Source organism: Triturus cristatus, chromosome 8, assembly GCF_964204655.1.
Source record: "Triturus cristatus chromosome 8, aTriCri1.1, whole genome shotgun sequence".
NCBI lineage: Eukaryota > Metazoa > Chordata > Amphibia > Caudata > Salamandridae > Triturus > Triturus cristatus.
In genome coordinates this window covers 584,547,932-584,575,306 of record NC_140591.1, presented here as the reverse complement: position 1 = coordinate 584,575,306, position 27,375 = coordinate 584,547,932, and the positions used below count along the sequence as shown (strand labels likewise).

Here is a 27,375-nt window from a genome sequence, read left to right as displayed (position 1 = left end):
TTGGGACACCCAAAGAAGGCTGATTAACAAGCAGATACAAATGGATTATAGAGCCTTGGCTAAACACAGTACCTTACAAATGTCTGCAGAGGGTCTTTGTGAGAGATATGTCCAAAGGGTGAAACGAAAAGGGGCTGGCCCTGCCCTGCCTCTTCCTGACGATGATGGGCTAGGACGGGCCCGCCCACGCGTGTCCCGCGCCGCAGTGGGGGAGGCAGCGCTATAAGCGCGATGGCCTCGCCTCTCTCACCGGCGGCACCTGGTGTGGAGCAGAGAACGTTGGGACATGTAGTCCACAGTGGCTCGGTGCAGCGCTGTATGTGGCAAGAAGCGCTGTCTGAGCGGCGAGGTCCGCTGATGCTCCGATCCCCCTGTTAGGCTCGGCAAATGTGTGGATTGGCCCCAAGCCCCTGGTGACAAGAGCAACAGCAACGAGGCAGCAACAGATGGTCCAGCGCTGCGGTGGGGGAGGCAGGGCTATAAGCGCGATGGTCACGCCTCCCTCTCACCAGCGGCACCTGGTGTGGAGCAGAGAACGTTGGGACATGTAGTCCACAGTGGCTCGGTACAGCGCTGAATGTGGCAAGAAGTGCTGTGTGAGCGGCAAAGTCCGCTGATGCTCCGGTCCCCTTGTTAGGCTCAGCAAATATGTGGATTGGCCCTAAGCCCCTGGTGACAAGGGCAACAGCAACGAGGCAGCAACAGATGGTCCCGCGCCGCTGTGGGGGAGGCAGCGCTATAAGCACGAAGGCCACGCCTCTCTCTCACCGGCGGTACCTGGTGTGGAGCAGAGAACGTTGGGACATGTAGTCCACAGTGGCTCGGTGCAGCGCTGTATGTGGCATGAAGTGCTGTGTGAGCGGCGAGGTCCGCTGATGCTTCGGTCCCCCTGTTAGGCTCAGCAAATGTGTGGATTGGCCCCAAGCCCCTGGTGACAAGGGCAACAGCAACGAGGCAGCAACAGATGGTTTGAATAGTATTAAGTACTCTCATACCACTATTTTAAAGTAAACAGAATGAACTGTTAAAACAAATAAAATAGAAAAATATGCAAACATTGATTTCCCAACTATACCTACTGTAGAAGGAATTCAATGCAAAAATGGGCACACACTGTGCAAACGTTTCCCAAGCAAAGAAACAGCTTAGGGTATCAAAGTAATATCTCATGAGAACACCACTGTATAAAAGTGTGCGCTCAAGACGCACATTGTTAAACTAAAAGCTTCCTCTAGGAAAAACGGCAGCAAACTCTAGGTAGAACACTATGCACCAAAAAGAAGAAATAGAATTACATATTACTGACAACTGGTAGAAATTTCTTACGAGTGAAATAGTTCATTCAAAGAAACTCATGTTGGCCATGACAATAATTCCTTAAGTGGCGGTATGGTACTCTCTAGATCAATTTATTTCCAAAAATCTGGGGTGAAAGATGGCTTTGTAAACACCACAGGGAATCAAAGATGTGCTTTTTGGAACTGAAGGAACTGCTAAAGAATGAATACCTAGATAGAAGCAGGATCAATAATAACAGAAATAAATACTAGGACCCGATGGTGCCTAAAACGAGCTTTCCCTATAGTGTGATTTATAAATATTTCAATTCCGTCATTCCCCATTCAGAAATAAATAATCTTATGTAGAGGGAAAATGGGGAGAAACTCTTTCAGGCCACTTAAGAAAAATAAATAGAAGAGCTAGCACCCACCTGCCAAACTAGCAATAGACTATTTTTGGCTCATTCGCTGTGCTTCTTTTACCTGAGGTAGATAGCACAGGCAGAGAAACCAGCGACTATCAGGAGGAAATCATGAAACAGCAAGCCAAGAAGGGTTAATGCAACCAGTAAATACTTGATGTAGATTGGGCAGATAGTGAACAAAAGTCAGGTAAAGACCTCTGCTTTACATTTACCACTGAATTTTGAACTGATAGTTACAGAAGCACAATAACCAGAATGGCCTTTAAACAGTTAGAGTTGTTTATTTAAAATATATAAATAAAAGACAATTTTGTTTAGGCTAAAATACATTTTTAATAGTCTATGGATAACTTCAACTTTAACATACCAAAATGCGTAGTAGTACTTCCTTGTATGCTATTAATGTTTAGTGATTTTAAATGATACAAATAATTTCTTCTCTGAGGATTTGATAGGTTTTAAATGGCAGGCACGTTCAAGTAACGCCTAAGAATAGTGCACAAGGTTCTAAAGCACAAATGATACACATTTATTGTTGCTATTATTTTCACGTTAGCAAAAAATATTTGCCCACAAGATTTTACTAATAGTTTGTTGTACGACTGCTAGATATTGTTCTTCTAGCTACCACAACCATATGGACAATCATTGTGCTCATGGTATACACAGAGCAAATATAATTATTCCTCAAAGTTCCAGAAGAATGCCACTAGGAGGATCTTTAAGTCTTTCACTTTTCATCAACATAAAATACTTCCTCCCAAAATGTTTGTCCTACATGTGTGAAACAAGTTTCCATCTTGTTGCATCCCTATAGCATATATTGGTGGCACCAGGCAGTTTTTCCGGAACCATTAGGTGGTAAATACCAGTGAAAGAGAATAGACATGCATTTTTAATTATCTTAAGACAAAGGCAGAAAGTCAACTAGTGTGCCAGCCCTTTATCAGAGTATCTTTCAAATTCCCTCTCTCAGCACCATAAGCGTTTTGCAGATGGGTTGTCTCTTTCCAGGGCTTTCCATACTTTGAACCTCATATTGTTGTTGAGTTAAATTTTCATAAGTGATTCAAAATTATGTTAGGTATCTTAGCCCTCCAACACATCAATCTTTTACAACATCTTAGAATAGCCACAAATCTCTGTGCGATATAACTATTGTTCTTCTCTCAAATACAAAAGTCTGATTTACATTGCTTGAAATTCATCTTGGCTCCTACCCTCTACAACTGGTGTAGCTTGGATAGTTCCCGTTTCCTATGACACAAAAATGCTTTTATTCGGCATAGCTAATATGTGGGTCTATACAACACGTGTGAACAGGGATACATATTGTATTTTCTGACCACACATCCTTTTGTTATTGAGTCTTTTGAAAGGAACGGGGCCTGTCTAGCATTCTACTCTGCCCAGGAGCCACATGCATCGTTTGAAATTAATTCACTCCTCTTCCCAAACTACATTGTTTATCAGGTCCCCCCAAAGAATTAATCAGAGAATGTTCTTTAATTCAGAAGTTAATAATAGTGTTCATTATATGACAGCACCAAGCCTTCAATACTGTTCATCAGGGAAAAAGGTTGTATAAGGAGGCTGGGTATAAAGTGCCTGCACCTCACTTACAGGACAGGTTGACATTATCGCCACCAAAAAGGCTGTTTTCAAGGTAAAAAAGCTTAGCTTACCATTGGCTCAAAGGGAGAGCAGATCAAAAAAGTGAGAACCAAATTCAAGTCCCACTGTGGCTTCACAAAGGGCTTCAGCTGGAATCACATGGGTGATGTCCTTTTATTGGGGTTATGAAACCTTGATTCTCTCTTATCTCTTTTTTTTGGTGTGGCCGTGTGTGTACCAGCATGTCACGCAGGCTACGTCCCCTTTTGTGCAAGAACATAGGTTTTGGAAATTATAGGGTCCCACCATTGAGTGTGCACCAGTGTTTGTCGATAATTTTGCTCACTTGGTCAGGTGCGCTACTGTAGGATGTGATGCATTTAGGTCTTTCTGCTTTCACTTTAGGAGGTGGGATTTCTAGTAGTGCCTCCCTGTGGTTGTTTCTGGCTTTTTTTATTGCATTTGATATGATTTTGTGAGGGTGGTTCCTTGCTTTAACCGTGGATGCCAGGCCCTCGGCCTGTCTCTTATCATCACTCAGAGGCCGATTCCGATCCGGGACGGAAGGGCACCGAACGCGATCCGGCCGGAAAAACTACGAGCTTATGCGTGTTTTCCGCCCGACTCGTACAGCTGTACGAGCGAGCAAGTACGATGCGAGCTAAATGAAATTTACCGACCGAGCCGTTTCCGGGTCCGAACCGCTCCGTAAGTCTCAGTCGGAAGCTAACCGTGGCGTGCAATGGATGCGATTCACGACCGAGCCAGTACGATGCACGCGTCGGACAGCCTGTGCGAGTCGAAGTGTCCGGCTCGCAAATTGTCCGGCTGGTTGCCTTTGGGGGTCTGCGTCGGACCCCCTGTCACCCGCAGCCCTACGACTCGGACACAGGCGGAGATCCAAGGGTTCCCCCAACACAGGCATGTACAGTGCGGATGGTACCGACGCATACTCACTGTAGGGGGCGCACTTGTCCACTACGTACCCATTCAGTCAATGGGAGCCCATGTATGCGTCGTACGACCGGCTCCCATTGACTTCTATGGGAGTCCGACCAAACCGAGTCCGACAGCATACGGCCGCATCGTACTCGCTCGGTCGGACTGCAGGACTCTGGCTCGGTCGGAAAACACTCCGGATCCGGCTCAGTCGGAGTGCTTTCTGACCCGGATCGGAATCGGCCCCTCAGTGTTGTGCAGTTGTGTCTAAGTCTCAAAAATTGACCAAAAGGCAGATGTTCCTTCAAGTGTCTAGGATGGAAACTGTCAAAAGGAGCCAAACAATTCTTAGCTGTAGGTTTAAAGTGGATGGTAGTTTTTAAGGTCTCCTCTTCTGGGATGATGTTTACGTCCAGGAATACAAGTTCCGTTTTTGAAAAAGTGTGTGTTAATTTCAGGAATTCATTCCGTCTGTTGAGCCATTTAAGAAAATCCAAAGCTTTTTTTTTCTCCTCCTTCCCATATGACCAGCACATCATCAATGTAGCGCTTCCATATGGTTATGCGAGTGATGTATGGGTTGTTGGGGCATGAGATTTTATGTTTCTCCAGGTGGTGCAGGTAGAGACCAGCTATGCCCGGCCCAAAGGTGTTGCCCATGCTGGTCCCATGCTTTTGTAAATACAAGGTTTTTTCAAATTTGAAAACCTATTTAGTCAGTGCCCAATTGCAGCATTCCATTGCGATATTATACGGAGTCTTATACTCTCAGTCTGCTTCGAAAAGTATATCCTCAATTATATTGAGGATTTCAGTGCATGAGAGACTCATATATAGACTTTCAATATCTAACACTACCAGTAGTTGTTTGCTTGGGTTAAAAGTTATATTTTATAGTAGTCTCAGTACATCTTTTGTGTCTTTCAAATATGTGTCTGTGCACTGTACGATCGGCATCAAGAAAGTGTCTGCAAATGTGGATAGGGGTTCCAGTATGGAACCTATCCCAGACACAATTGGTCACCCTGGAGGGTGCTCCAAATTCTTGTGTATCTTTGGAATGGTGTAAAAGTACGGATTAACTGGAGATTTGTTAATTAGGAATTCACTTTCTTTGTGGGATATTCAGTCATGGGCCAGTGCCTCCTCGATAATGCTCACTATGTGCATTCCGAGTGATTCAGTGGGGTCCTGTGTCGGGGGTTCGCAGTTCCTGGTGTCGCTAAGTAAAGTGAGGCATTTCATCCTATATGCCTCTGTCGTCTGAATGACCACAGCCCCTCCCTTGTCGGCTGGTTTAATTAACATACTCTTCTTTTCAACTAGATCTTTGATAGCTAGCTTCTGTGCCCCATGGTGTTATGGGACATTCTTAATGACTCAGGGTTGATTTCACCTATATCTTTCAAAACAGCTTTTTTTAAATTTATTTTTTAAACAGTTTTATTGGTAAAAACAAAGAACAGCACAGCAATGCATTGAGGTTATGGCATGCATGAGGTGAACATGTATACAGGCATAATGAACTGGTCGATATTACATTGATTGCATTATTATAAATTGCATCAATAACATCACAATCCTCCACTCGGAGGTGACCCATCAACAGTGAAAACATTGTCAAGTCTCATTTTGTTACCCCGCAGATCAACTGTTGGAGACAAACATATATCTCCCCTGTATTTGTTCCACATACCCCACTTGCGGTACCACTTTTTGGGGCATCCCCTGTAATTGAAGACACATTTTTCGGCTATCACGGCTCTGTCCAGGTCAGCCGCTCAATCATGAATACTAGTCTTCACTCCCACGCCCCATTTCTGTGCGATGTTTTGGTTTGCAATGGCCCATCCCAAGGTCAAAACAGCTTTTTCAATGGCTAGTATCTCAACTGGAATAGCTGTGATTGGTGGGGGAAGAGACAATTTCACTCTTAGGCCTGTATCGCCTGGTGTGTTGCTCTCACTGGGTTTGTCTGCAAAATAGGATCTTAGTTTGAGTTTTCTGATACATTCATTGATTTCACAGCTCAATTTAAATGTATACAAATTTGCTTTGGGGACGAAACCCACGCGCTTCTCAAGTAGCTCTATCTGTGATGGGGTGAGTGTAAGGTGTGTTAGGTTAACGATCAGACTGTTTGGTTGCTCTGGCCTGGTTGGTTGTTGCTCGAGCTCATCATGCTCCTGGTTGAGACCCGCATTTGTCCCTGTTTCGGGGCCCACTGGATCTGTGATCTCTTTCTCGTTCTCTCTCTCGGTCATTCCTGACCATTAAAAAGGGCCGGAGTGGTTTTGTGGGTAATTTCTAAAGGGGGTAGGCTGTGTGTCCCAGGTGCTAAAAGGGAGTAGCTGTTGCACGTGTGGTGGACCATAATAGAAAGGTGCTGGATATAATAGGGGACCTTGCTAAGGTCCCCAGCTACCGCCTTCACATATCTAAAACCCCTTTTGTTATTTCATCTTCCTCTGAAGGAGCCTTTGGTTCCTGTACTGGCACCTGAACTATCTGATCCAGTGTCTGATTGGTCACCATCAGTGTTGTACCCGAGGTTCCTTCCTGAGGAAATAATCTTCCCTAATTTAAGGGTACACACGCTCATGACTAAATCTGCTAGTGTCTTTTTGGAGTTTCTGAAACTTGCTCTGTTTTAGTGATGCCCCAAACTCATTGAGTGTTCTGAACAGTTCTTCAAGACTCTTTTTAAGTGAGCTGGTCGACTGGTAAGTTTTCAGGCAAACCTCAATAGTCTGGCTCTCCGTTTTTCATTCTTGAGAAAGACGTGTGGCTGTTTATATAATTTAAATCAGCCAGTCTCTCGTGTAGTGCCACGAGATGAGAGACCAGTCTTTTTTAAAGGTTTTATCATGTTGAAAAATAAAGGGTCTGTCCCTTACTATTAGGCCCTGTGGGTCCAGATTAGCTCGTAAATACTTGGTCATTATGATTCCATGTATCATGGGTTTGATCTGGGTTCTCTTTAGTGCAGTGAGTTCATCCTAGTTTTATTGCCCAGAACAGGTTTTGTGTTCCCTGTACCCTTTAAAGGTGATACAGTCGCCAAGATTCTCTCAACTTCCTTTGCCGAAAAAGTAAGGCCCATGATTTCGGCCATCCCTCAACTAGAAGAGTGTAGAATAGATAAGTGAATGAAAGACTAATGGATAGAAGATATGTGTGTGCACCGGTGTGTGATAAAAAAATAATGAAAACTTCCCACAGCTGCACGCTGCCCAGGGTATATGAAACATGAAAGAGAGGAGGTAGATGAGATGGAGGAACTTTTCCTCCAAAACACCATACTGAAAAATACAAAGAGTCACTCCATCCTTGGAAAACTTATTTTCTTCCCCTTCAGGAGTTCTAGAAGGCAGAAAAATGTCTTTAAATAACCCTCACCCACTAGGGTTTCCCCTTGGTGGTATGCTTCATCATTGGGTTCTTCCTGTTCCGCAGCAGAACGGGTGTGCTGCGACCTATGGTTATGTGGGAAACTGATGGTATTAGACTAATGCAGATGAAAGAAAGTACATCCTCGATTATATTGAGGGTTTAAGTGTGTGGCAGACTCGTACATGAACCTTCAATATCTAAGTGCGAACGGTCTCAGGAAAGCATTTTCAAATCTGGGTAGGGGTTCTAGTATGGAGCCGATCCCAGGCACAATTTCCTTCTTTTTCTTATCCTTAAACAGATACACTAAATCATATGCACTCACAATGATTTTCTTGCTTCACACAGAGTATGACTACAGGCATCCCTCTCCCTCCATTTTGGACTCATGAAGCCTCATCTGGGTTAATAACATGTATGTTTTTGTGTCATACACGACAAGTAGAAATGTGTGTTTATTGTTTTATGTTTGTATATGTCCCTGTGCCTCAAGGATTTACAGTATCACTAGAAGTGCTCACTTAATGTACCAGAAAAGTATATCACAGGTTCCACAATGGTGAAGTGTTTTTAGCATAATAGATGTAACATGGCCCCCGTGCAATGTTTTATTAACCCTTTCCCTTCATGTACCTTTGCAGATTTTCAAGAAATATCACCAATTAGGTGTTGTATGCATTGGTATTTACTCTTTACCTTCATATGAGCATGCAGTGAACTTTATGCTAACAGGAGAGGCATCAGGGAGTACCTTTCCTTGGTCCTGAAAAATAGCCTTAGGGTAGGGCTAGAAACATGTCGACAGTGAAACTCAGGCACATTATCCACATCGAGTATCCATTTCTCCCCATTTTGTAATCATACCAGATAGAGGTGTAAATAAAAAGTATTTTTCCTACTAGCCAGGTACTTTTAATCTTTCTTACCACCCCTCCTACTTTTTTTCCAGTGGTGCCAAAAATATCAAGCCAGAGTTCTACCCGTAACAGGAAGACACCCTGCACCACCTCCTGATATAACTGCCACTTGTGATCCACTAAGTGTCGACAGTGGAGTTTATCCACTCTGGTGTTTAGAGATCCCCTGGCGATTTTGCCACTTCAAGAGGTGTAGACATTTCTGGCACAGAACCCCAGACTGCACTCGACCCACCTTCTTGCAGTACCACATGGCAGTAGTGCTATCTTTGAGAACCTGCACCAGCCTCCCTTTGATGGTTGGCAGGAAAGACTGCTACTCCAAGCAGATCACCCTCAACTCCAACAGACTGATGTGAAATCAGGTTTCCATCCGAGACCAGAGACTTCTAATCCCCACCTCGCCACAGAGGTCTCCCCAACCCAGCAATGATCCGTCTATCACCACTGTCAGCTCTGGGTGGAGTAACGAGAGTGGTCTGCTGCTGAGCTAGTCATGGTTAGGCAAGTATCACTGCAGATCATATGCTATGCTCTTCGAAACAGGGATGGAATCCGATACGCTGCCCTAGTGCTGTGCTAACTGGGACTTCAGGTCCTACTGCAGAGCCAGCATGAGCTATATCGCATTCACAACCAAGATGCCAATTGTTACACCTGGCATTTTTTGTCATGGTTTCCCCTGACTTTTTGCTTTCTGAGCCCCTGTTTTTGACTTCGTTTTTGCGGGCTTTGAGATTCTGAGCCCTTTACCACTGCTGACCAGTGCTAAAGTGCATGTGCTCTTATCTAAAATGTGACGATAAGTGGTTGATCCATGATTGGTATATTTGGTTTACTTATGAGCACATAGTAAACTGGTATACCATATACCTCTGGCCTGTAAACCAAATGCTATTAGTGGGCCTGCAGCATTGATTGTGCCACCCACAGAAGTAGCCTTTCAAGCCTGACTCAAGCCTGCCACTGTTGGGCCTGTGGGAGCAGTTTACTGCCACCCCGACTTGGCATTTCAAACTACTCGCCAAGCCTTAAACTCCCCTTTTATTACACATGCCACCCCTAAGGTAGGCCCTAGGTAGCCCTAGGGGCAGGGTGCTCTGTAGGTAAAAGGTAGGATATGTACCTTTTTGTTTTACATGTCCTGGTAGTAACAACCACCCAAGTTTGTTTTCCCTACTGTGCAGCCTGCTCATCTCATGGGTTAACATTGGAAATTCCTTAGATACTATTTTTAAGTGCAATTCCTGATTGCAAAGGAGTAGCTGATTTATGTTTCACATCATTGGATTGGTAATGACAAATCCTCTTTAGCAGTAAAGTTGGATCAAATATTACTTACCTAGAAATGTCACTTTTAGAAAGTCAACATTTCTCTGCTCTTAGCTCTCTTGTGTGCCTTTAAGCCTGTCTCCAATACACGTCTGGGGTGGGGGTGACAGCTACACTTTGTGCATTCCCTATAGACAGCCACAAGTACAGGAAACTCTGCTGCATCTGCATTCATCAGCATTCTGATGGGTCTTCCTGGGAAAGAGCGGACACAAACACCTGAAAAGGTAGTGGCCTGGCCTCACACAAAACACTGATTTACTGCTCCACAGATAGGATGGCAGACAGAGCTAGGCTGAAAGAATACTTCCGCACCAGAAAGGCTTTGCTCTGTATACACTTCCACTTCAAGGACACATTTGGGTGTAAGTACTGAGTCTATCACCCCCTCTCATTAGTTCACTTTGGGGTCCTAAAGAGACTATGCCAAGAAGAGGGGCAGTGCTACAGGAGGGTCTGCCACTTTGCTAATTGCTTTGCTGTGTTTGCCTGCTACCTCTGACCTGTGTGGTGAGAAGGACTAGACCTGTTCTCTACAACCTTTTGCAATGCAAGTTACTCCAAGGAGTTGTTGGCCTGTCCCCTGTTCAAGAAATCTCAGGGCCATCAAAGATTTCATTCGCACAAACGACCAACGCTAGCCTCTGCTAATACAGAGTCTGACTTGCCCTCAACCAGTCCTGGGCCTTCACTGGGTGATGGCAGCCGCTTTTGGGTATCCACATGCATCAGCGTGGATCACCGATCAAAAACTGCCGTGTCTGACTGCTTGAGCACAGACCATTGCGTTTGGTGGATTTGCCGCAGTGCCGGAAGGCAGTCCAGAGTGACCAGGCACACGCTGCACGCAGCAAGGAAAGACGGATATCTGCCCTCTGTGACTCCAACCACCGCATCATAACTAGCAAGGGGAGCCTACAGCAACCCAGGTCCCGATCCCAAGGCCAACGGCCTATCCCCAGAGTACCGAGAAAGGTACTCTGGGGCCAGTCGATGCCTGTGAGAAACTGAGCAATTCACAGGGAGTCCTGTTTCGGGTTTAATCCAAGCACCCAAAAGGATTTCGAAAAGTCAGTCTCTATAAGGAAGTACAGGCTCAACATTAGACTGGGCACGGTGTAGAACACCAACTAAGGGGTCTGTTGACAATTCCACCAAGGGAAGGTGTAAATCCAAGTGAAACTCAATGGAGCATGTCCGCTAACGCGAAACTGGCCTCAGTTGCCAAACTGGGAGGAGACGGAAGGCTGGCGAACATTGGAAGCCACTGGTGTCAGCCAAGTCAAGTAACCAGCGATGGCTTAGGGGGTGGTACCGTGTCCTGAATTGGAGGAGGACACACCACACCTTCCGTAGTACTTCCACAACCATGGTCCTTAGAACAAAAACCCAGAGGAAGGGAGTATGAGATGGTCGGCTCCATCTGCGCCACATCTGACACCGTAACGGAAACCTTGAGAAGGCAATGCCTTGACATCAGAAGGAGAGTCGATCGGTGTTGACAGCACCACTATCAGAGCCGGCAGACAGGAGCTTGATGCCAACATCGGAGTATGCAGAACAGAAGCGGGAGTAGAAGAAGGAAGCAGCAACGGGCTGCACACTGGCGCCGCTGAGATGTCAGACACCATAGGCCGACCTAAAGCCGATGGCCAAACCACCAGAGGAGTCGCAGGCATGACCTCATGCATTTACGTGGAGCCCAAAGGCACTCCAGGGGGAGTTGAGGACCCAAGAGCAGAAAGAGGAGCTTAGGAATACTATATCATCTAGGTCAAAGACACCCCAGCCACAGGATAGGTGGGGAGACGAGGGGCAGATTCATGCCTCGCCACTTTAACATAAGAGTGGGGATCAGCTGTAGGCAAATTATGCAGCAGGCGCTGCAACTCCTATCGCTGGCACCGAAGCTTACCTCCGGACATCGAAGGTGAATGTGCCCACGGGAATGGCTCCTAGAATTAATGCACAGTTGATTCTTAGAATGCTGAGGGGACCGAGGACGATTAGAAGACTTGGAAGAATGTGACATCCACGCTACTACGAGCTTCATGTGGCGTTTCCTGCGCGCCTTCCGTCGGAGCTGTTGACAAGAGTCGCACTCATCGGAGTTGTGGTGCTCACCCAGACACCACATATGAATCGAGTGAGGATCCATGGCAGACATTTGTCAACCACAGGACTCACAAGGTTTAAACCTGAAGGACATCGAAGAAAGGCACACTGCTCCGTCAATTAAAGACATCAAGTAAGACGAAAACGGCCAGAGGAGCTGCTGTGTGGATCCACATGTTAGTGCAGAAAAGATTAAACTGACATCAGCGCATCAGGGGAGGGATTATATGGACCCCATTCATGTCACATTCCGGAGACAATGTCGCTGCTGAATCATTCGACGTCCTCTACTGATGTGCGGAGGTACTGCTGGGAAAATTTCCCGATCCAGTCTGGTGCCTGGGGAGGATTCTAAGATCAGGAATCTGTGGCTTGATGTCTCTATTAGATGGTAACAGTTTTTTAAGTGTCATGAAATATAACAAAGGTCATCAAAAATATGAATGAGCAAATCGGGGTAATAAGGGGGGTTTAGAAGAAATATATCCCATTTTGGGCATAGCAGACTGTAGAGAAATGGAATTAGTTTGCTCATAAAACCAGTTCTAAATATGTGTAATTTGTAAAATCGGCACCAGGGTGATGAAAGTACAGAATCATTGACTGCTATTACAATTGGTCCAAAGTAGTTAAGTGTTAACCATACTGTTGTGTAGTTCCTATATTACCTTTACAGGATCTGCGCGCTTTGATAACAAACTGTGGGATTGGTGGCAGACTGGGTCTGTGCACACCCACCAGAATATGTTAGCCTGTCTTTATCAGCTAGCTCACAGTACCACTATAATCTCCTCTTACCAAGGAGAGAATAGATTCTGGCAACCTTAGAACAAGACAACCCTGATCCCTCAGAATCGTGGAAACAATATACTACCTTTCGCCCAATCACTCGTGCTCACTTAGTTTGTCTCAGAGATACACGGAATAAACATACTAGGCGTTTGTCAATAAGAATTTATTCAACAGTTGTTATTCTAGTGTAGAATAGAAGAGATGTAACAACCATTAGACAGTAGCAGAGATATATGTTTAGCAGTACTACGAACGTAAAGGGATGGCACAGTTCTACCATTGTGCAGAAATCGTGAATATATACAAGTGCATAGAATACATGATAAAAAGTGCGTACTCCTACAATGCCTCCCTACCTAGATGTACCTAAATGTACCTAGCATCTATGTAGGTGTTATGCCAAGAATCCCTCTAGGATCTAGTCAATCCTATTACCTAAGAATGAGAGAATATGGGACCCTAACCTGGTCTCGAGGTGGACACCCCGCAGGGGATGTTAGACCACTGCGAGCTGGAGTGTCTGCATGCAGGAACCTCAGCGTCTCTGGTCAGTGTATCAGCCAGACAGTCTCGGTCTCCTCTGTCTTTCTGATAAAGACATGATGTATATATACCCATAGGTCTCTACAGGCGTCCTACCTTGCTGTGTAACTGTGTCGGCCTAAAGGATGACATTGGGCCTTAACTTTATACAGAGATATTATACAGGAGATGTTCATCTTGCTGTCTGTCCTGCTGTGCTTCCATGAAGTCTCATGCATAATGTATGAGATTCGAACTTGGGGGAAACTCGAGTATTGAATGCAGTGTCGTATCTAGGTAAAAGGTCAGTCCCTATGAAACGTTATGTATGTAATGTAGGGAAGAATATAGGTAAAAGGTTGCAATGTTACCTGCGCATATATAGGGTACCTATATGGAAAATAACAATACTGTACCATTCATCTAATGCATTTAGCCCATTGTTGACTGAATCACATATAGAAATCCAGCGACATTGACAGCCAATTGGCAATTGGGACAAGTTGCCACTGCATATCGGTAGTCGGGGTTGTTCAATTACCTGCCACATGAAATCCTTTTCTGAGTGGTTGTGTGACAAGAAATGTGACATCAAAGCGGCATTCTATATACCACAACTTATGAGACTTTTATGTTGAATGATGCATGTTTGATCATTTGGGTTGTGTCCAATGTAAAGTAGTCCGCATGGGCATCGACTGACACATGTAAAAAAGATTAAATGGTAAAAGGTTGTGCCATGTTTAAATTCCTTAGTGTTGTAATTTTGTGGGCATACTGACAAATTCTGACATTAATAATGGACTACTATTGGGTATAAACCCCAACTAGTGGCGATTGTTTGGTTACTGGATGAACCTTTGGGGATCCAAGTCATGGCATGTACCAAATGATCGTCCAAATTGCGTCCTCTGTTATATGAAAACAGCTGGGGATGAATAAGTAAATTATTAAATCAGAGAATATTCACATTTTTCTTGATTATCTTACTAACCTCTTCACCAGATGGACAGAAAGTGGTAACAAGCAGACTGCATCTATTGGTTTTTTGCTCTTCGGGAGTTAGTAAGGTATTCCTGGGGCGATAAGAAGTGTATTTCAGTGATCTGGATATCAGATGTTTTGAGTAGCCCCTCACCAATAATTTTAGTGCCAGGATTGCAGCTTTGTGGAAACTCTTACACCATTTACAGTTTCTACCCATATATAGAAATTGTCTGTATGGTAAACCAATGCGTAGAGGATGGTTAATGATATACAACAAGAAGGTATTCCTCTCCATTGGTTTTTGCTATTGGGAAGTGACTTATTGCCACCATGTACCTGTACTGATAAGTCAAGAAAAGGTCAAATATTATTTTTTGCTTCAAATGTAAATGTTAAATGAGAATGTGTATGATTCAACCAGTCCACAAAATTGGACAGGCACTCTATATTGCCTCTCCATATTAGTAGAAAGTCATCAATGTATCTTTTCCATAAACGGATGTTGTCAAAGAAGGGATTATCTGGTGTCAAAATCTGAGTACCTTCAAAGTCATCAACATGCAGAACTGAAAGGTTTGGTGCAAAACAAGCACCCATGGATAGTCCCTTCTTCTGCAGGTAAAATGTATCCGAGTACATAAAGTAATTTTGCATGAGTGCTATTTCAAGAAGTTCAATGATAATGTCTGTGGGAACATGTGTGGGCCGTGGCCTTGTGTTCAGTAGCATTTAGATATCCACATGTTGTGGGATATTTGTATAAAGTGATTCTATGTCTAGTCCCACACAGATATCTGTATTTGGGTCAAAGTCCAAGTTCTCTATTATGCTAATTATGTCCATACTATTCCTAATATAGGTGTTCATAAGGGGAACAAATGCCTTGATCATAGAATCCGTGTATTTTCCCAGAGGTTCTAAAACAGAGTTGCAGGCTGAAACAATCGGACGGCCTGAGGGCTCAGAGACGTTTTTATGAATTTTTGGTAGTACATAGATCACTGGAGTTCTAGAGCTGGTATTTTTAAGAAATAGATATCCCTTATTAGAGAGAATGCCTTTTTCCAGGGCTGGCTGAGTAATCCTTTTGATTTGTGAGTGAATTTGCTGTAGAGGATCAGCAGAGAGAGGGCAAGAATGGTCAGTGTGGCAGGTTTTCATATGATCTATATTTGGCTTCATCCATGATCACAATGCCACCTCCCTGGTTTTCTTGTTTAATAATGAAAACATGCTTATTTTTTAGGTAGAGTAAGGCCAGTTTTTCTTGGAATTAAAGGTTATATGGCACATATTCAAAGCTCTGTCTAATTTGCATGAATCTTTTAGTACCAGTTTTTCAAAAGTGAGGACCTCTGGTGACAGGGTGGAAGAGGGCGGGTTGAATGTGGGAGGCTGAAATTGAGTAGTGCTAGCCATAAAGCTTATTGCAAACAAAATATCCAAGTCTAATTCTTCAGAAAAACTTCAAAATGATTTCATGGAGTGCAAAAAAAAAAAATCACTCCGCGTTGTGGGGACAAACAATAGTCCTTTGCTAAGAATACTCATCATACTGGGCGATAATAAATTACTATAAAGATTGAAGAACAGAATTTTGTCGGTGTCAGGACTAAGCGTAGTCTCAATTGCTGTGATCTGTGTAGTGCCACTGTACATAGTGCATGTTACTGTGGGTAATGCCAACTGTAAAACTTGAAGTGGGTTTGGCGTTCGCCTGGATGTTCGTATTGGAAATTGCCTCTCCCTCGACCACGACCTTGGCCATGATAAAAAAAATGGTTTGGTTGTGTTTGTTGAATATCTGAAAGTGTGCCACTGCTTCTGCCCCCGCCAGGATAGTATAAAGATGAGGAGTTTGCCCTCCCAGGTGGGAAATACCAAGTTTCGTATTTCTTCCTAAACTTACCTTTTTTCCCCATTCTAGCGCAATGACACTTCGTTCTCTGAGATATCTTTAAAGGTAACACTTTTCAATGCTCGAACTTTTCAAACAAATTCAATTAAAAAAAATAAAAAAACATCCATCAAATAGTTGTCATAAACTGCCACTGGTATATTTTAAGGTCTGTACCAAATGGTAAATTATAGAGCTAGCTGACATTCTTCTGATGCACATAGAATGCAACTTCTAACTTAATTGCAAGGTTTTCTTACACAAGTCTAAGGCAGACAGAAAGAATGCAGTCGAGTTGGTCGCATTTTTGGGAAATGTCAGACAAGGCAACATGACATGGGTAGATTTTCAGGATTTTTTTTTTTATTTGCTTTTCAGAACCACCCCAAATACATTTTTGCGACCGACACAGAATCGCCTCCCTAGAACACAATGTGATTAATCATGGGTTTTTCGCATATTTTCAGAAAGGTTGGGTGGCATGCAATGAGATTTAAATTAATTATCTTTTTTTCTTTTGAAAGTTCAATTAAGGCTCCACTTCAAAAGACTAAAGCAAACACTGAATAGGTGAAGCGACATAATTTTTGACCGACAGATTCGGGTCTACAACGAAGGTGGCTGGTCTTTAATTTCTCCTGGTGGTCAGTTCCCCAGCACATGAGTGACAGCCCCCATTATGAAGCAAATGTTCCTTCATAATAGGTTCTTTCAATGCCTCGTCAGGGGTGGTAAGTGATATATATATATATATATATATATATATATATATATATATATTCAAGCTCCCACAGACACGAAGCACTCACGGGACACGTTCCAAAGATTTAATTCAGCAAATGCATTTCGGCATTCAAGCCTTCCTCAGTGCCTAACAAATTGGCAATTGGCAATTTACAGATTTAAGTATACATCACCCCGATCTCATTGGAGGAGCACATAGTCATGGGCAGCAACGAAGGGCTAAATTCAATGAGGACATAATACCCCTCTCCTTGGCGGCCATGACAGCATATCTCTGATGGCTTGCAACCCGATGATACACATCATTGCTAGTCTTTATGAATAATATATTAGTTATTTAAAGGGGCCTCGAAAAGGGTCTCTATCGGGCTCTGTTTTGTGACGTGGCACAAGCGGTCCTTTTTTTCCGGACTGCAGTGACAGCAGGCACATCGCATGCTCACACTGCTAACCTCTCACTAGTGGAGAAGATACGGCATGACGTCATGCCAGGTGAGCGTTGTAGGGGAAGGGAAATCCTTAGAGAGGGTAATTTTCTCTCTGGATTTCCCTTCTCTTTTTGAAACTCAGGAGCAGCAACATTCTCGTAGTGTTACCAGGGCTTTAAGTGGAAACCTTTTCAATATTATATACAAGCCATAGTTGCTGCTTATTTATCTTATGCAACTAACAACCATTGACAAAGCCAATAGTCCTGACATGTTGTAGGTATAATGTTACTTGTTATCATATATCTGAATGCAATGACAGAAACAGCAAAATACAGGTCAGGCGGCACACTATGTTAAGCACAGATTTTTAGCGGTTGTGTTTTAAGCCACACCCTTAATTACAGTGACCATGCCCCTTTGAGAGACCCCCCCAGTTTATATATATATATATATATATATATATATATATATATATATATATATATATATATATAGAGAGAGAGAGAGAGAGAGAGAGAGAGAGAGAGAGAGAGAGAGAGAGAGAGAGAGAGAGAGAGAGAGAGAGAGAGAGACTATTCAACAAAAGAACCCTTCGTTAGCTCGCTTACATCCTAAGGTGTCTTAAAAAAAAAAAGCCCAGAGAAAGGCGTATAGACAGTGGGGTAAGGAAACGTGAGCCCTAGGGCCTTAAGTGGGATGAAAAAACTGATGGTCTCTCAAAGGGGCGTGGCCAATGTAATTAACTTCTCCACTAATGAGAAGTGAGCAATGTGAGCAGTGCACATCGATGTGTCTGCTGTCACTTCAGTCCGGGAAAAAACGGACCGCCTGTGCCAGGGCACGAAACAGAGCCCGACAGAGATTTCGAGACCCCCTTTAAAAATGTGCCGGTGCTCAGCACCTGTGAGACCCGGCCCACTTAAAGCCCTAGTGAGCCCCCACCCCGTGGACCCCGTCAACATCTCAAGCCCGCCATACTTGCACAGTGCAGAGATACCCCTCCCCCGCGAGGGCTAAAGTTACGCCGCTGACGTAGGACATCTCTTGCTTCAGGTGGGCGCCATCAGCATCGCTTCTGCTCAGTATACTCGCACTGAACCTTATTGTGACTTTACTTTCCAATACAATGCACTAAGGTTGTTTTCAGCAAGAACAGATACAAAATGTAATTAGATACAAAAGATCACGGGACACCGGAGGGTCGCCAAGCACATTTCTGAAAACGAAGAAACCGGTTTGACTGGTTGGTCTTGTTTTTGCGTCTCACCCATGTTTGTGTTTAGTCTGAAAACCAATCTTTCCTTTGATCTCACATGGATTTACAAAACAATATAAATGCAGTGGAGAGGTTTAACATGAAAGCGTTTCGCAAAGTGATGGGTCATTTTGCGAAAGCCAGGAAATACAACTTAAGCTGCCTTTGGGAAGAAAGGAAAATAATCTTTCCAGGGATTGCCCTGTATATTTATGTCATCGCGGCACTTGTAATGTATTTTTTTCTTCAACTCGGTTACCTCTTGTGAAATCTGCGCGGCCTGGCCTTTCTGTTGTTCCAGGTCTTTTACAAGCAGCGAGTTCTGCTTTTCTAGCTGCAGCAGCCGTCTTGCCAAGTGAACGCTGTGCCAAGAGAAGAAAGCAAAGAAGTGAAGCGCAACATATTCAAAAACGAGTAGTCGTAAACATGCGCTCATACTTGCATGGCCAGGGCTTACGCAATAGTAAAAGAAACAGACAGGATACGAGTTACGTACTAACAGAAGGCCCAAGCTGCGATCCTAGACTCGATGTTTAACAGTGGAAATCAGGTGTGAAAGAAATGGCAGGTTAACATGGAACAGATTAACACCTTAGATATTATGCTATTATTTCGCTCTTGCGCCATAAATTTAGACCGACATGATTACTAGTGAGTGTATTTTTAATTTCTACGTAGTTCTCCTGTCATCGTTTTTTCAAATAAGACGAAATATTCGGTCATTATGGTACATGTTCCTTAGAAAATATTCCTATCCACGGTGCAGTAACTTACCTGTTTTTTGTGCCTACTTTTAAAATATGAGAGACTATTGCCACCTGGTGGGCAGTACTGTGACATCTGCCAAAGTTCACGTGTGAAATGAGATGAAAGGCCGCCGCCCACTCGCTGGCTGCACCGGCCGCGTGCACGGGGTGACTCACCCTCAGCAACGGCTCACTAATGCATCATTATGATATTGCAAGAGCTGTGGGGAACTATGATGGGTTGTATGAATAGAGCGTCGAAAGCCTCAGGCAAACACGTTATGTCACTATGTCAGTAGTTTTAGTCGGATCGGATTTGATAGGAATGACTCAAAAAACCACCAAATTGGCAATGGCAATAGGTCTCGCCTTTGAGAACAATTGTTTTTTTTATCCGTGCTCGGCATGCAGCTATGCAGAACGGCCACATGATTTTAAAAAATCCTTCGACGCTGCTGGGCGCGAAGAACTGAACATTGAGGCTTTGGTGTTCATCGCTGTCTTGATCAAACAAACATGGTAGAGATTTGGTGGCATGAAGAGTATAATTCGGAGTGAATTTGTAAAATTGGCGTTGGTGTAAGCCTGTGCTTCAGTGTTGTGTTTACATTAAGTAGAGTCCTGTTGTGTTGTAGAGAGACAATACAGCAATATGAGGGAGCGGGGATCTTTGTGTTTCTTTTGCTTCTGTGGACAGTGGATGGGGTGTAAGCAGTGTTCAATTTGTTAAAAAAAAATTGGTTTTGTTCAGAAGCCCGCAGCTGGCACTATCAAGGTCAGGGCGCCAAATACCAAGGCTGCATAGTCCTGAATCCACCTAATGCTACGCCTCTTTAATCCACCACCACACACACACTCCCTATGTATCTCACTCTTGCAAGTTCTCCTATTTCAGCTTTCTCCCTTCGTCTCTTCCTCCTCCTTTCTATTTGTTTTTTTTATCTCTTGCTCTGGATCAGTTTGTTGAGGAAAAGTAATTGCTGGTCTCCAAAAACAAGAGGTTGTATGCCCTACCTGCAACCACCACCATAAAGTGCTGGGTGTGAGTAAGAGTTGATGGAGAAGCATAAGAGTCTAGTTTTGGCACTCTAAAGTCTGCAATCGATGAAAGGCCTGGTGTGCTCAGTGTTTGAGGTGGTAGATGAGGATGGAGACTGATCATTTGGGGAGAGTGTAAGGTTGTGTGGTGTATGTGGGGGGAGAGATTTTGAAGAAGTGAGATAGGATTAGAGTTCAGCTTTGCATGGGGGTCAGGTCTGAAGTACAGGAGACCTGACACTTGAAAGAAAGTGATGAGGACAAAAAGGAGCGGGGCTGGGGCATATGGAGTAGTGAGCCTATATGTGGAACTGACTTGTCACCATCTTGGAAGATTATCTTGGAGCCGGTAACTCACGAGGGACTGAAAGAGATCATGAAAGGTGGAGGCAAGCACCATGCAGGACAGTTACAGGGTTTGTTGTTAAGGAGCAAGCCCACATCTACGGAACCAATAACTGTGGGAAGATGATGGGCCCCACAGCGAAAAGCGAATGTGTGACGGTATTCTGCAAGCCGGAATCACGCTGTGCCTTCATAGCGCCGGCATTAGAACAAATGCGTCATTAGTATGCATTCGTTTAGCGCACAAATCGTTATAACGTGCCTTACAGAGGCACTGGATTTTGAAATAGGTAAACTTACTATTACAACTCCAGTATGGGCAACAGTAGGGAAGGTGTTCGACTTTAAATCCAGCACCATTCGACCAATGAAGCACCCTAAGGCAAGTCGTTATAACAACTTGCGTGCTGAACGAATGCGTACTAAAGACGCATTTGTTCTTTTGCCGGCGCTGTAAAGGCACATCGGGATTCTGGCTTTGGCCTGAGAGACGTTTCTCTCCTCACAGCTTCTTGTAGTGCAGCTGCCCCAAGCCAAATGGACTGAGGAGAGGTTGATGGCTACCAATATTGCTATGCGTGCAGTCCCAATGGCACCATAACAGACTGCCTTCACTCCTGAATATCAGACTCCTGTTTTCTAAGGCCTGGATACAGCCGCATGCAACACATCTTCATCGACTAGATTGCTGACTAAGGCATCCTTTTTCGTGGCCCAATAGATACTTTAATTCACACAAAAGAGGAGGGGTGAGGGTAACGGACTCTCCTACTCCGGACCCCCAGACAATACTTTAATACACCTGAAGGAGTAGGGAGTGGTAAAAGTCTCTCTATTTATATGGTGGTGCGTGCTGTGTGACTTAATACTGCCCTCACTCACACAGTTGTGTGCACAAACACAGTCGAAACATGTAGACGATTTGACAGTAAGGAGGAGTGTAAGGAGCACATAACATCTCCCAATCACCCCCATCCATCCCTTTTCTAATCCTGGCCGGAGTGTCCAGGAATAAAGTATAGGCACAGTGACACCTCCAAGATAGTTTTAATCTACACTGCACTTTCACTTCCGGTGATCCCAGTCACTCTAGACATTATTTGTTTCTTATTTGTGTTGTTTTTGTCCTCCCCTACCCTATTGCTCCACCCCAGGCGATGGCTGTGCAGGGGTGTTTTGTAGCAGCCCTATGATGAAGAATGTCACACAACTGTGTGAGTGAGGGCAGTATTAAGGCACACAGCACGCGCCGCCACATAAATAGAGAGACTTTTACCACTCCCTACTCCAAAAGTTACTTTGCCAGGGTTACTAGAGGTATCTAGAGGCTTGTGGATTACTAGCAACACATAATCTAAGACCGCACCTTTTTGCTCCCTGGAAAAAAATTATCATCAGCTCGCATTACAGTGTCAGCAGGAAGTCTTTAATTATGTTGGAGGGAACAATTAGAGAGATTCTACTTTTAAGGACTTTGTGGGCCTTAAAGGCATGGAGGAGGATGCTCTGGGCTCTTGTCACCACCAGCAAAGGTTGCAGAGCAAAAATGGGGACCTCAGATAAGTGTAAATATTTCACAAATTCATGGATACCTTCCACGAGGTCAAATCAAGTGAACTAGATATGTGCAGAGCTCCAGGAATGTGTACCAAAAATCCAAAAAGATGTGAACAAGGGCTCGGAAGAACAGGCACATAAGTGGAGGAACTTTCTAGACCCAGAAAAACAGCACATCAGCCATGAGGCACACCAAGAAGATTAAGAGAACAGATCAAGACACAGTAATATTGGAATTCCAGGCGTCCTGTTGAGAGCTAAAGATGAGAACAGAGCTGGAGACTGTTAGAATTGGGGATCTCTGGTTGGCACAGGTAGGTACTTGTGACAAGCAGGGACCCTCTCCTCTAGTCAGGGTAAGGGGTTACACTCCTAACAACCCCTGCTCACCCTCTAGGTAGCTTGGCGCGAGCAGACAAGGCTTATCTCAGAGCGTTATAGGTTAAGCATTTGTGACCACATACAGTAACCCAGTGACAACACCACAAATGGACACCACACTAGATTTATATAAAAAATAGTGATCTTTTATATAAAGACTTAGCACAAGACCAAATAACGACAAAAATGACATACACAGTTCAAGAATATGATTTCAGACAAAGTTCTTAGGTTAGCGACAAAATCATTCACCTTAGCGTTAGTTTTAACCCACAGTACCTGGTGATGCGATAAAAGTTCTTAGCGGCGATTCAGCGTTGAAAATCAAGGTGTAGCTTATCTGGTAGAAATTTACTCGCTAAGGCACAATGCGACAAAATTCGGCCCGCTAACGAGCGGGGCGACAATTTCACCAGCGGTTATCTTGGTTGGATCTGCGACGATTTTCGCACCGATAAAATTACTCACGCTAATGAGCGGTGCGATGATCTTGGCTTGTTCTGCGACTTTTTCACACAGCAGCGGCAGGCTCTGCGACGAAGTTCGCAGCGAAAGAATTCTTCCCGCTAACAGGCGGAGCGCGGATCTTGGGCTGGTAGCGATCAAATCCGGTCCGCTAACGAGCGGGGCGACGATTGTCCCAGCGCTGATCGGGCTCAGCGGCAGCAGGCTCTGCGACGATGTTCGCAGCGATAGAATTCTGCCCGCTAACAGGCGGAGCGGGGATCTTGGGCTGGTAGCGATCAAATTCGGTCCGCTAACGAGCGGGGCGACGATTTTCCCAGCGCTGATCGGGCTCAGCGGCAGCAGGCTCTGCGACGATGTCCTCAGCGATAAAATTCTGCATGCTAACGAGCGGTGCGACGGAAATTTTCTCGCTAAGCCGGCTGTGCGTGAAAAAGTGGAGGAGATCTTTGGTTTCTTTCTTCTTAGCCAGCTTCCCAACAGCAGGCACAGCTCCCAGAGGCCCCAAAACTGGTTCCAGCACTCTAGGAGGGGCAGAACTCACACAGCAGAGTTCAGGGGGTAGCTGGGGGTGAAGTCCTTTTTTTCATGGGACTTCTTAACAGGAGGCCAGCTCTACTCAGAGATCTTTTTAAGAACAAGTTGAAATAAAGTCTTTGTAGTCTTTCTCCTCTCCTTTAGCAGCAAGGCAACCACTGCCAGCCAATCCCCCAGGTCAGGGACAGTACTCCTCCTTACAGCTTTCCCAGTTCCTTCTCCTCAGGCAGAGGTTCTTCTTGTCAAGCAGGATCTAATTTCTTGGGAGCAGGGTCCCAATACTTATACCCCTAATTCCTTTGTTCCTCTGGGGTAGAGGGGCCTTTGCCCAGCCAGAACCAGTTCCTGAGCACTTTGTTGACATGACTCTGACTTTCTATTCAGGGTGCAGGGCAGAGACATCAGCCGCTCCACAGGAGGTGGAGCCAGCATTGTGGTGGCAGAGCACAGCCCTATTCAGAGTCCAGGTGCACTCCTACCACCCATCTGGATGTCAATCTCTCTATTCACAACCAGGCTGCCTCAGCCTGTCTCCTGGAATTCCCCAGCCCTGTCACTCACAGAAACCAGACAGCAGATACACATCCTAGCAGAGGCGGGCTGAAATGGTTAGGCAAGCAAATACCAGCTTTCTAAAAGTGGCATTTGCAAACACAGAATATTAAAATAAACTTTACTAAAAGATGTATTTTATTATTCTGAGTTCAGGCATACTAAACTCGAATTTCTACCATGTTCCCTGGGTCTGTTAGGATCATAGAATGTAACAATTCTAACAGCCCATTCTGGCCTATGGAGAACAGGTAGCCTTACAATAGTGAAAAACGAAATTGGCTGTAATTCACTATTAGGACATGCCACACACATCAGGGCTTGTCCTACCTTATGCTTACAATGCACCCTGCCCTTGGGCCTACCATAGGGGTGACTAATATAAAGTTAAGGGAAGGTTTAGGGACTGACAAGTGGGTGCACTCGCCCAGTCAGCATGAAAGTACCAGACTGCACGCAGGTTCTGCAATGGCAGACCTTAGACACATTTTACTAGGCCGCTTCTGTGGGTGGCACAACCAGTGCTGCAAGCCCACCAGCAGCATTTGTATTTACAAGCCCTGGGCACCCCTGGTGCACTTTACTGGGGTCTGACAGTAAACCAAATAAGCCAATCATGGAATCCAACCAACATATACATTTTACAGTAGGGAGAGCATATGCATTTTAGCACTGATCAGCAGTGGTAAAGTGCCCAGAGTCATAGAACAGCCAACAACAGGTCAGAAAAAATACAGGAGGAAGGTAAAAATTTCAGGGATGACCCTGCAAAAAGGGCCAAGTCCAACAGAGACCCATAGTTTCTTGAATGTCATTAATAACAAACATGATCTGTCCATCCAACTTTATTGAACCCATAGGAATTTGTCCTTTAGAAAATAAAAAAACTCCCACTGGATATTCTTACAAGGGTACAGTTCTAGGAGGAGAAGGAGAATCATATGGTCGGAAAAAGGTCATTTGACATGAGAAGCACTACCTGCAGCTCTTCCAGTACCTCTTGGTTTGACCGTATGCAAGTTCTCACCTTCAGACCTATTACTGACTTTCTTCACCAACATGAAAGACTATCAATTGGGTCACCTCTTAGGTCTAATTTGCACCTGAAAGGGCAAACACATGGGGACTAGCTCATTTCCAAAAGCATGGACCATTATAGGAAGAGAACGAAGATGCAGATACACCTAGGACACCAAAAACATTGGAGCACTTTCACCCTGAATGGTGCACTGTACAACAAGGAGTCTGCTAATTCCCACTCTATGCTAGTGCCCTACAGCACCCAAAAAAAGTTAGTGAAGAGAAAACAGGCACAGGATTCTTAAGAAGGCAATGAGGGAAGTTAAAGATGTGGATGCTATCCCTAAAGCTGGACTTCAAGATTTGGTCAACTGATGAATTCAATAGAGTCAACTTGTTAAATTAAGACACAGATAGATTTTGCTCCAAATGATTCCCCATCCAATGCTTCTCTTCTGAGATTTCCAAGAAGTGGGGGGTGGTGGGAGGTAGCAGTCCTGTTTGTGTTGAATTTGTGGGACCGGTACTCGGGGTCATTCCTGATGTATCTTGCAGGGTACAGGGTCCTAACTGTGGTGATGGGCATAATGGAACATAGGCTTAATGTCACAATAATATAAGCTCCCAATACAAACAAGGAGACCTTCATCCACACTACTATTTCAGATAATTTATGGCTTGCCAAGGGAAACTAAATCCTCGCAGGGGATGTAAAGTCACCCACCGAAGGGAGACTGGGAAGGACCACAGTTAGGGAAGGATTGGCTGAAATCCATGGCCCTACAACATATTTGGAGTCTGCAACACAAAGAAGCCAATAACTACACTTACACCTCTATGGCACACAGAATGTATACAAGACTTGATCACTGATAAAAAGGAGACACACTAACACAGAGTCTTCTTGGCTTTCTTGTGTCCTATTTCCCCTTCTGGCCATAACCATACTTAATAGAGGTAGATCTCAATCCCAGAAATTCATCAAAGTCCCTGGAGGCTTAATAACAATCCTATTGCTGATCAATTAACCACAGGAAAATGTTGGGATAAAGTTGCACACTATGTATCTAAAACCAAACGTTAGGGGTGGACCATGTCATTGTATGAGATGCGTTGACGGCCATACACCCGCTATCATGCCAGGCCAGGTTTTTGTTATAATGTACTGCATATTGTGTTTGTCCTTAGTGAGAGCCTTGTAGGACTTGGCCCTTTTGGGCTAAAGTCCCTAAACTTTTTTGATTTCCCACCTAGACCTGTTTTCCTGACATGGTGTTGCCAACGTAGATGCTTTGGACACTTTGCCACTGCTAAACAGTGTCAAAGTGTAAGTGTTTCCTGTATAAAGTAATGGTAATTGGTTGTCCGTGAGTGGTATGTTTGCCTTACTAGTAAAGTCCCTAGTACAGTGCACTCTGTGTGCCAAGGCTGGTAATGCAAATGCTACTAGTGGGCCTGCAGCACTATTTGTGCCACCCACACAAGTAGCCTTAAAAAGGGAACTCAGGTCTGCTATTGCAGGGCCTGCACGCAGTTTGTTAAAATGCCATGTTGTCCTGTCAAGTGCATTCACTTGCTAGACCTTACCCTTCCCTTTCTAGGCACATCAGACACCCCTATGGTAGGTCTAGGGTACCCCTTGGACAGGTAAAAGGTAAAAAGTAGGACATGTGAAAGGTAGGACATGTACTAAGGTGTGTGTCATGTCCTGACAGTGAAATAATCTCCATTTCGTTTTTCACTGTTGAAAGGCCATCTTGCCCATAGGACAGAAGGGGAAGGCTGTGTAATAGGTTTTCCAGCCTATCTTCCCAAAGGCTTAAGATGGAAAGGTGAAGTTTAGTATGCCTGAACTCACAATGTAATAACACATCTTTTTATGTAGGTGGTTTTGTGCGTCTCTGCCTGGTTGTGGATTGACTGTCTGGATTTGAAAGAGATAGGATCTGGGGAATGTCTTGACCCAGGGGAGGAGGTAAGACAGCAACAGGATGACCTGAATCTGGAGTGTAGGGAGACGAGAAGCCCCTAGGGGTGAAGAGGCCTGGGTTGCTGCTATAAAACAATTGGCTCATCTCCTGCTGAGTGATT

At 44.4% G+C, this 27,375-nt stretch overlaps 1 protein-coding gene across 3 annotated transcripts in view; it reads right to left on the bottom strand.

Annotated features, from left to right (window-relative positions):
- PIBF1 (progesterone immunomodulatory binding factor 1) overlaps positions 1–27,375 on the bottom strand; it is an 848,309-nt gene that overhangs the window by 337,567 nt on the left and 483,367 nt on the right. For all 3 annotated transcript variants that reach the window (XM_085622002.1, XM_085622001.1, XM_085622003.1), the window contains exon 14: positions 18,903–19,005. In XM_085622002.1, coding sequence (XP_085478128.1) covers positions 18,903–19,005 — 103 coding nt within the window. The remainder of the gene's footprint in view (positions 1–18,902; positions 19,006–27,375) is intronic.